This window comes from Fopius arisanus, unplaced genomic scaffold (assembly GCF_000806365.1).
Source record: "Fopius arisanus strain USDA-PBARC FA_bdor unplaced genomic scaffold, ASM80636v1 scaffold00017, whole genome shotgun sequence".
In the NCBI taxonomy this organism is placed as follows: domain Eukaryota; kingdom Metazoa; phylum Arthropoda; class Insecta; order Hymenoptera; family Braconidae; genus Fopius; species Fopius arisanus.
Window position 1 is genome coordinate 910,919 of NW_011887756.1, and position 10,674 is coordinate 921,592.

At 38.4% G+C, this 10,674-nt stretch overlaps 1 protein-coding gene across 8 annotated transcripts in view; it reads right to left on the reverse strand.

Moving 5' to 3' along the window:
* LOC105263905 (FH1/FH2 domain-containing protein 3) overlaps positions 1 to 10,674 on the reverse strand; it is a 26,542-nt gene that overhangs the window by 3,806 nt on the left and 12,062 nt on the right. For 2 of the 8 annotated variants that reach the window (XM_011300420.1, XM_011300419.1), the window contains exons 7-15: positions 10,390 to 10,548; positions 9,685 to 9,867; positions 9,317 to 9,436; positions 8,866 to 9,000; positions 8,605 to 8,747; positions 7,635 to 7,902; positions 7,345 to 7,468; positions 5,238 to 5,396; positions 3,202 to 3,301 (exon numbers count right to left, since the gene is read on the reverse strand). In XM_011300420.1, coding sequence (XP_011298722.1) covers positions 3,246 to 3,301; positions 5,238 to 5,396; positions 7,345 to 7,468; positions 7,635 to 7,902; positions 8,605 to 8,747; positions 8,866 to 9,000; positions 9,317 to 9,436; positions 9,685 to 9,867; positions 10,390 to 10,548 — 1,347 coding nt within the window. In that variant the 3' untranslated portion in view covers positions 3,202 to 3,245. Of the gene's footprint in view, positions 1 to 327; positions 770 to 3,201; positions 3,302 to 5,228; positions 5,397 to 7,344; positions 7,469 to 7,634; positions 7,903 to 8,604; positions 8,748 to 8,865; positions 9,001 to 9,316; positions 9,437 to 9,684; positions 9,868 to 10,389; positions 10,551 to 10,674 lie in introns of those variants that run through there. The other 6 variants (XM_011300416.1, XM_011300421.1, XM_011300417.1 and 3 more) reach the window with 6 other exon arrangements.

Here is a 10,674-nt window from a genome sequence, read left to right on the forward strand (position 1 = left end):
GTGGTCTTTTATTTTTTTGATGACGTCATACCTGGTCACGTGACCTTTTTATTTTTTTGATGACGTCATACCTGGTCACGTGACCTTTTATTCTTTTGATGACGTCATAGCTGGTCACGTGATCTTTTATTTTTTTGATGACGTCATACCTGGTCACGTGTTCGTTTATTTTTTTTTGATGACGTCATACCTGGTCACGTGATCGTTTATTTTTTTGATGACGTCATACCTGGTCACGTGATCGTTTATTTTTTTTGATGACGTCATACCTGGTCACGTGATCGTTTATTTTTTTTGATGACGTCATACCTGGTCACGTGACACCATTTTAAATGACGTCACTTCCGGTCGTGACTAAAAATATATGGGAAGGAATATATAAATGATAACGCACTTTTGTTTTTTTTATAAAAATCATTTTATTAGATACTCTTACAATCAATAATTTATACATTCAACATAAGGTTCCCAATTTATGATTGGTCCATATGCAGACTGTGTAACACGTGTTCATCGCTATTCTTCATCCTCGCCAATTTTCGATCTGAATTCCTCAAATTGCAGAGGATGATGCAGTTGAAATATGCAGCTAACGATGGATTCCGTGTGGAGTCGCGGTGAATTAATGTACTAATTCCGATTGACCTCATACGTCAATTCTCCTTTTTTAGATTTCATTTGTCTTGCGAGGCACTCAATTCTGGTAGAAAATTGAAGCTATCCTATGTATTTTTAAGTTCCACAAATGAATTCCACTCCACGATAATATCTGGAAGAATATTCAACCAAAAATACTTATCAATGTAATACTCCATAAATTCATGAGTGAATTGATAATATTGATTTGTCGAACATCATGCTGAGTCTATTACACTCCGGGATAAACGAAGAGGTCACCAAAAATCTTTCAACACTCCTCTGTACACACCCACAACCGGCAGAGTATAAATCCCCACGAAGATTCTATATGATCCCCATATGACTCATTCATAACCCATATATGATTTATGAAGGTCCAGAGTCGTATATACCCGGTAAATGGATCAAATATTTCTCCACAGAAGCAAGTTATCCGGGCATTAATCAAAAATTTTCTCCGGCTTTCATTGTCAACTCCTTTTCACGACGAGAGATCACAGCAAAAGGCGTTAAAAAATTATCTTGAATAATGCCCTTAAATAAATCCATTGAAGTCGACCTGAATTATTCTCTCAACCGAGTGCTCACCAATTTTCCTTCCCACGATGATCTTTCCCTCGTTTTTCCTCGCCCTCACTCTTGATGTAATACTCCAAAAGCCCAGGCAGTTTTCTCACCGTTCGAAATTTTATCGCTCAAGTACTCGTACCATCTTCCTCCAAGATTTTAACCCGCCCGAAAAGACGAATGAAAACGTCTATACGAGGATTTTTCTCCTTGGTGCTCCACTTCCTCACGAATATCGTAATGGCGCGTCGTTTACGAGTTTATCGGTTAGAGACTGAAATCAATGTGCCGGAACGCGTCGACTAAAGTCTGACAAATCACTCCCGTCAGATTCAATGCGATGAGATACAGCACCAGTCTTTCCATTTAACCGCACACTACTGGTACAAATTATTGACATTCGATACTTGTTACCAGTTCAATTCCATCTCTCCATCTCCTCACCCGTTTATTTCGACTGAATCGCTAATTATTCTCCAGAATTCAATTCTATCTTTGTCCTCTCGTTATCATCACTCTTAATCGACACATTTTTATTTCAGTCCTCATCTCCACCCATTTCCCATTATTTTCACACCAAGCTGGATCAATACTCCTGCCGCAGTACTCCCGATGTTATTTCGTCGTTTAAATCCGTGACACAGAACTTCAAATGCAAATATCAAACAAGGGACAATATTTAAAGGGGAAAATATAATATGTTTTCATAAAAATCTTGTTTTTTCCCCTCGACAGATTTTCCAGATTAAAATTTCACCAGTGAATATTAAAAATAAAAATGAGTACCGCAGCTAGTGCTGACTCAGTTGTTCCAGATTTTCAGATTTTCAGATTTTCAGATTTTCAGATTTTCAGATTTCCAGATTTCCAGATTTCCAGATTTCCAGATTTCCAGATTTCCAGATTTCCAGATTTCCAGATCTCCAAATTTCCAGATCTCCAAATTTCCAGATCTCTAGATGTCTAAATCTTCCGTTTTTATTGCATTCACGTTCCATTTTTTTTCTCTCAAAGATGATCAACATCATTTGAAGATCATGTCACAGCCAATTATCAGCTAAAAGTCCCTTTTAGCTGGATTATTAATGGTCACCACTCGGATAGCCAACATTTCACGAATATGGTTTTGTTGTTCCATCGATTTGTGGGAATGACAAGCCGAATCCAATGGTTTGAATCATTGTGCCAGGCTATTTCGCTGATTCGACGTAATCGCAGGATATTTCAATTGGTTTTATCCCACTATTTGACATTTTCCCTCGGTGACAATGCTGAATGCTCGATGATTGCGACAATTTATTTTTACAAAATTTCAGCGCAGAAGAAAAAACAATCGAGTTCAATTGAATGAAACAAAAGGGGGAATTCAGTCGGGGACAATAGTGTGCAATTGCTCTCGTCTGTTCTGTTTCATTGACTTTTACTCTCTCTTTTTTTCCTCACAATGTTCTATTTTTTCTCCGCAGTCGAATTTTTCGAGGCAAAAATTGACAAGAGAATTGAAAATGATATCCTTCGTTAATCCGATTGGTGGTACGGCAATTGAACACTCTAGGGTTATAACTAGATGGTAATCAATAAGCCATTGGTGTCTCCAATTGAGTAGCTCGGTTGTTCCCAATAAATCATATCACAACAGAAGCACATCCCTGACGACTACAATCGATTGAATTCAAACCAATCGCAGAGATGTGCTACTTGTATTTCAAAGAGGGAGGATACAGGGATAATATACGTTTTACTCGTGTTTCATTGGAACATTTGTTGGTGACGGGTTGAGTATTTATGACGTCTCGGTTTGTTGTTTATCTCCCGTCTTTGAATGCACAATGCAAAACGCAAATATTAATATTGAAATTTCAAAAAGACAGATTAAAGTCATGCGCATTCACAGGATGCAGGGGAATGATTGTTAGTACTGAGTATTGTGCATGCAGTGGGGTAAAAATGCATGATGAAAAAAATCACTGAACCTTCATTCAAAGTTTTGTTCACCTTTGGGTTACGAGGTGTTATACCAAGTGTATTCGCGTGTGTCTTCAGGGTCGGTACCCTTCTGGCGTGGTGTTGTTCTCACGGGTGCGTGATCGTTTCACTGCATGGACAGAAAAATATAAAAAAAAAGGAAAGAACATCCAAAAAGAGTGAGCAGTCATTGGAAACTAGAACCATCACCACACCCATAACTTTTATTTCCATGTCCATCACCGTTGTGTACGTCGTGGGGAATTAAAACAATGAACTGTACTCATTAATTATTATTTTCCCATGAATGATATTGAACAAGTGCAATAGCTTCTCTCTTCTCTTTCATATCTACCTGAAGCTTTTGAATAAAATTCAACTGAAATAGATCCATCACCTCGGGAATGAGATTCGTTTACATCGGGATTAAAAGTTATTACAAGCACTGGAGGATGTAATACCCAGTCGTGAGATCGGATTTGAAATAGAGGTGGGTCTTCTCCTGGGTGGAATGAATAATTCTGTTGGTGTATACGCGGGGAAAAGATACGATGGAATCAGGAAAACGGATCGAACTGTAAGCACGTCGATGGGGGATTTAGGAATCCGTTCTGCTGCGCGAAAGAATTTTACTCCCACTATTTTCCATCGTCTTTTTTTCAATCCTTTTTTTTTTTCAACACGTATAGTTCCTCCACGTCAATCGCATATAAATTCACGCGCACCGGGGAATTGAAATTCAAGAATTATACTGGCGTCTCTAAAATATGAAAATAATCCCACCGTATATAGCCAAGTAGATGTTAAATGAATCACGCGGTCGTTCGTTAATAAATAAAATTTTTATTACACCCAGTGTTAAAATTTAATTTTCAATTAGAGACTCAGACGCCTCGTAATTGACCATTATCACGATCGTTGTGGAGCATTTACCTCCAGTACGACTGGAAGACATCTAGTCTCTAGACTCTAGTCCCACCACTCTTTTAACTCTAGACCTCCTGGTGTCCCATAACACCGACACGGAATAGGAATCGTCCCTTGCACCCTCGCGTGACGACAGTCAGTGAATCAAAAAGTTAAAGCTACCCACCACCGACATATATTTTCTTTTTCCGCCCTATCTTCTTTACTTTCTTTTTCCCCCGCGTTCCTTTCCCATGGTTTTTTTTTTCACTTGGGGTTTTACTTCATTCAGGGAGTTTTGTGCGGTATTGCTCGAGATATAAAACCGGAAGTGGCCCCAGGGTGAGCCCGTTTCCGGCTGCGATCAGGGAGAAAAATTTCGATTTTTTTTTCAGTGGTACTCTAATTTTTTTTTTTTTTCGAGGGAGAATTCTTTCTCTGGAGTTGGGTTAATTAGAATTTCTCGGGGTTCTTTATTTTTTTCTTCGCAAGAGAAACATTTGAAAGAATTATTCTTGCCGGGAGTTTGTTTTGATGGGGAGAAACAGCTGATTCTTTTTTTTTTAAGGAGCCGAAGGGGGGAGGGGACTGAGAGGGATGTGGATAGCCAGGTGAATTCCAGATTTCAAACGCCATTCACAAGCCCATGTTGCCTCGATAATTCTCCGGGTAGAAGTTTTTTCACAGTGGAGATGATTTTTTTTTTTTTTTTTCGTTAATTATCGCACGGTGTAATGAAGCAAAATGGGGGCCTTTGTTGGGTTTTTGAAGCGGAAATTTTACGGGCTATCCATTGGAGCGTATCTCATTAGCCTATCAGTAATTACATCGATAATAATGATATTTATCTAGGTTGAAGAAAAAAATGCGCGATTGATTCAGAATTTTTTCCGGTGATATTAATTCGAGTTGACGAGTACAACGGTATGAAATGAAAGAGAAAATGAAACTGAGACTGAGTAAAGGGTGCGATAAAATGTGCAAAGAGAAATTGTACTTTTTTTTTTGTCAACGGTTTTGCACCTGTCCCACGACTTTTTTCTCATCTCATCCCTTGATCCGGTGATATTCACCAGGAAATGATGAAAATAATGGAAAATTGACGAGCTAGTGGGACAGGATGGCGTGCAGGGTGCGGGGATCGCACTTACAAGACTTACGATCGGCGTGTCTCGTTCGTTTTCTCTCCCTCGGTGTTGTTCTCGTCGCCGGTGACTTCGTTGCAGTTTTCACGAGGGACTCGAGTAACTCGTCATCACCATCTGTCACGTTGCCGTTAGTCGACTCGTCCCTCAGGATTGGACCCAGTGCTGTACGTCCTGGGAAAATGAAAATATTTGCCTTCAATAGGGGATAGAAGATAAAAAGCCTCGTGGGGTGTAATTACAATTTTTTGTACCCCCTCCGTCTTTCCCCCAAATGAAAACTCTCCTGGAAACATATTTCCAGTGGAAAATGAGTTTTCAACGAGAGCAAATTAAAAAAAAAACTGTTTGCTCCCTTGATAACGAAATACTCCACTTGAAACATTTGCAAAAGAATTTTTGATACGTTTTATTTTCTCAGGGGATGCAATCAAAAATGTTTTAACAGGAATAATCGAGATGCAATGCTTTCTATTTTCAAATTTGAGTGCATACTTGTAGAGAAAAATTTATATCTGTTATTTAAAGTTTTGTGAATCTCTGTCGCATCTGGACTGCAGGTAAGACTTATTGAGTTGTAAAAAAAAGGGACTCTTTTCCGGCCGTGGCAAGGATTTTTATCTCTGAATTGAGAAAACTCTGGGTGAACTGCTAAAGCCCCTGTCTCAATTTTCCCACCCTTTATTCTCACCCCCATCTCTCTGTCCTGGTTTTCTTTTTTTTTCTCTCTCTCCCTCTCTCTCTCTCTCTCTCACTTCTAGTGGCACTCGTAAACTTTTCCCCGTGTTATGTATCTATTCTAGCATCCCAACGTGCAATAACTTGTATCCTTTTATTTCAGTGTACATCTCCCCAGTGTGTCTGGTAAGAAAACGTAAACCACTGGAGCTCACGCGTATCACCAAAGCTCGTCCTCCTTATTTTGTTGCCCTCTGGTTCATGTTACTCGTTTCATGCCGAGTTACAACGATTTTTCTCCTCGAGCTTGTTTTCCCTCTCCACTTAGTTCAATTGAATGACAAATTCAACAATTTTACGATGAATTCCCCACGGGAATTCAATAGGTGTAAAACATTTTTACATCTCTCGGTGACTTTATGGTCTCTCGGTGGTTGAAAATATATTTTTACCATTAAATAAAACTTTGAATACTCAAGCATATCGAATGGACGCACCATTACTCTGGGCTATCAATGATTTCCAGTTTTACCGATTTGGAGAATAATAAAATTTTCATATCCAGAAATTTTCTCGGGCTTAATTCAACGGCCATTTAAATCCCACCGAGCTTTTAGTTATTAATTATCACTGGCTATTCAATAGTTCGTACGGTTATTACTATTTGACGATTTACCATCGCGTAGTTTCTATTCTTGATGTCAACCACTTATTTATTTACATTTCCACCTTGTTTCATCCAAAATATTCACGAATTTCCTACCGCACAAGTTGCACAACAACCGCAGCATTCACCAAATGTCGTGTTGCCCTACATGTTTATAACATTGAGCGCCCCGAAAATTGTGAGGCACGAAATTCACGAGACAAGACCAGAATGTCACTAAATGAGAAACTAAGAGTTGAGGAGTCCACGTAATGGTACACTGTTAACCTCGCAATGACAATTTCTAGTTACGTGTTCGAGGATAAAACGATTCTCTCAACGAGCTACACGTGACTCTGAATTTTATCCACTCTAATGACAACTTGACTGCTTGATTGCCAATTCACAGATAAATCTTTAATCTGCAAACCCTTTTTCACGAATCATTAATCCTATCACTTTTCACTATTACTCAGAGCAATAATCATTGTAATAATCATTGTAGAAATATGACAAACTAAAATATTGATATTAATGAAGTAATGATACTGTTTAAAATATTTTAAAATGTTCTGAGATGTTCAATTGTGGTGTATTATTAGAAATTTGAAATTTTATTCCGTGGGATATATTGATGTAATATTTTAGCGAATAGTGGGGCAGTAGGCTAATTAATTCGACACGTCGTCCTGCTACGAAGAATTTTCTCTTTTCAATTTCACTTTGAAGTGAAAAAAAAAATCTCAAACACGAACGGAAAAGAGCATCAAAAGAAGGTAAAGAATATCCTTCACTCACCATCTTTTCTCTGCCTTCGCCAGGGTAAAGTGCCATGTAGACTCTCAACGTCAGAAATATCGCTGCCCAAAAGCTGTCTGAGTTCAGCGTCTGCTCGATCCTCTTTCGTTCTGAATTTACCCACCTTTGGAAAGACAAAAGAAATTCAAGTACTTGGTGAAGAGAAAAACTTGTGGAAATAAGAATATAAAGTCTTTGCCAAAGGGAAGGGCAAAGAAGACCAATCGACTGTGTACGAAAGGAAACAAGAGGGTAAAAAAAATATTATGAAAGGAAGAAACTCGACTCACCTCAGTTATCATTTTCCCTCTGGTTTTATTCCTCTCCCGGTGATTCGCTTTCTTCTCCAGCTGCTGAATGACACGCTCCCGGGTCGTTCTGTATTCCAGGGCAAACTCTGACACTATTCTGCAGAACTCATTTGGCTTTGTGTCCTGGACACGGTGGAGGGGAATTCCCAGCCACAGAATAAACTTGTGAAATCTATTGATGATACGTCGATGCACTATGCTGAGGACTATTATTCTTTCCGCACAATCCGCCAGAAAATCCGACATTCTGTAAATTATTTTTCATATACACTGTTGAGAGATTGCACTAGATATTTCGTGTAAAAATATTATATTTAGACGTTAGGAACTTTTTTTGAAGACGTGAGTTTACAGTCCGAGGCGAAATCGACGAATGTAACGACAAAGTCACAGAAATTTTCTGTAGAATTATTCATTCACCAATTAATTTTTACGAATATTTTTCTCATTCTCTATTTTTAATTATTATTGAATATAAAAATTCCCATGACTTTGTGACTAAAATTTGGAGAAATTTTGAATAATGTATTCCCATCATTCTATTTCTGATTAGTTCACGAATTGATCCTCGCGCAATCGAAGGAATCAATATCACCGAGGAAAAAACGTAAAAGAGGACGAAAAAAAGAGAATCGAAGACTAAGAGAGGAAAAAAAGTAGTCCAATATCTGTGGGTAAAGAAGAGAGTAGAAATAGAAGAAAAGAAATAGGAAAAGAGCTTCAAGTAATTAATGGCAAGTCGCTTGGACGTTAGCCAACTTCCGAAAGAGAGAGAGAGAGAGAAAAAAAAATACACGAATTTATCGGTAACCCAAAGGCCCCCCGGGCCCCCAGACGATTCGCAGGACTTTTGGCACTCAAAGAAAAACAATAAACCGACGGGAGAAAATGAAAGAAAAAATCTAACTAGGCTATTGATATTAATCAGACTGATGACAAATAAACTCACTTGACTTTCATCATCGTCGATCCATCGTGTTTAGCAATGAGTTTCAGGTGATCCCACGATGCCTTGCACTCGCTCTCCAGTTTGAAAATGTTTGATGCTAACTCGTCAAAGTCGATCTTTGATGCTCTAGTTACTGCTCCTATCTGCAGCGAGATAAGCCAACGAAGGGATAAATAAAAAACAGATGAAGAAAAATGAAGAAAATAAAAGTATTCTCTCTCTGTAGGGAGAACTTGATTTACTTTTTTATGGTGCACTCACCTCGGAATAGAGGTCTGTTGAGTCTGGAAACTTCTCCATCACCATGTGACAGAGATGATGGAGGAGTGAGTGCTTATGCACAGTGTCCTTGACTTCAGGTACTTTGGCTAGGTATTCGAGTTGAAAGCCCTTTACCTGTGAAAGTGGAGATGAAGAAAAAAAAAATATATATATATAAAATGCTAAATGAGCCATGAATTGAATGGTTTTTTCTCTTTTATATTTTTTTATGTTTGACGAAGGGAGTAGCTATGGCCGAGACGAGAGCTTCGTGAGGAAAATTGTAACATCAGATTGAGGGAGAAATATCAACGCGCTATTACTTTGATTTTAAAATGTTGAACATTTATACTCGTAAAATGGCGTTGAAAGCACTCGCTGTATGATCCACATATAAAGTGTCGAGTGGATTAAAACGGATATCATTTTCACTAGGATTCAATGGTCTCACCTCATTTCCGTTTAAGAATATCCCGATTGATAGGAGCGTGCTCAGAATACCCCGAAACGTTTTATTCAGTCTCAGAGTTTCCATTCCTTGCTTGAGATCCATCAAAGGGTCCGCAATTTCCTGTGTTCACCAAAAAAAGAGAAAAATCAAATAAAATAGCCTTCGGGTTATTATTATTATGTTTTTTTTTTTCATATTTCCATTCACTCGCCTTCGACTTTTTCACCACCCAATATTCCACCCCTAAAATTCATCCCCGACTGTTGCCAATTCAACTTTATGTACACCCTCCCGGCTGATTTGACTATTACTTTTCGTGAGCTCAAGCTATTTCTATACCAACTCCATCGACTCTCCTCTTTACTCACCTTCTCCGAGTTCTCGAAGTCTAGTTTGAACGCCCAGAGCTTCAATCTCGCCGGCAGCTCGGATATGGAAGCTAGAGTGAGTAGAAACTGCTCAGCCGAACCAAGTGGAAGATCAGGACTGGCGGCCTGCGCCTCTTGGATCCTCGATCGTTCCTCCTCCGTTGGTAGCATCGTTAAAAGTTTCTATAAGCCACAACACACAAAAACATTATTAAAAACATCAATAAATAAAAATTATTATCTATCTGACGTTTCGATATGAAACATAAAATTTAATTGATGACTTGACAATTTATAAAAAGATATTCATTAATTGATGTGAATTGTGCAATGGAGTCGATTTAACTTAATCCCGTAGTTCAGATAATACCCTGAACTTGTACTCAGGTGATTTTCTATCTCCAATTTCACATGAACTTGAGATTTCATTCAACATTTTCGGGAAAATAGCTGCTACGAAAAACGGTTTTCTCTGGAGCATCCCCTTTCCAGAGTATCTCGAGGATCTTCTTGAGTGAAAAAAAAAAACTTCTTTATGTGCCATCCCAGATCGGAAATTCCCTTGGCTTTCCAATGCCACCATTTTCAATTCTACCCGGATCCTTATCCCCATGACATTTTTAAAAGTAAGCACCTAAGAATCAACACGAGAAATCATCTTTTTTTTTTCTAATAAAAACTTGATAAATTCAAATTTCAACTCACCTCAATTCCCTCTCGATTCATTATTGTTGCATCCATCTTGAGAATAGCTGTTTTTATGGATCTCGGTGGTGGTAACTTGGTCATACCGATGTTGATAGCATTCGATCTCTTGTGGTCCAGAACTATTATCTCTTTGTTCTTGTTCATCTCCTGTTGTTTCTGTTATTTATTTATCGAGAACAGAGAGACGATTATTTGCATCGTTTAATAGATAACTTGTGCGCTGAATATTTTTGTACAGCTTGGCTATCAATCCAGTTGGCAATTAATGAATATAGGGGGGCA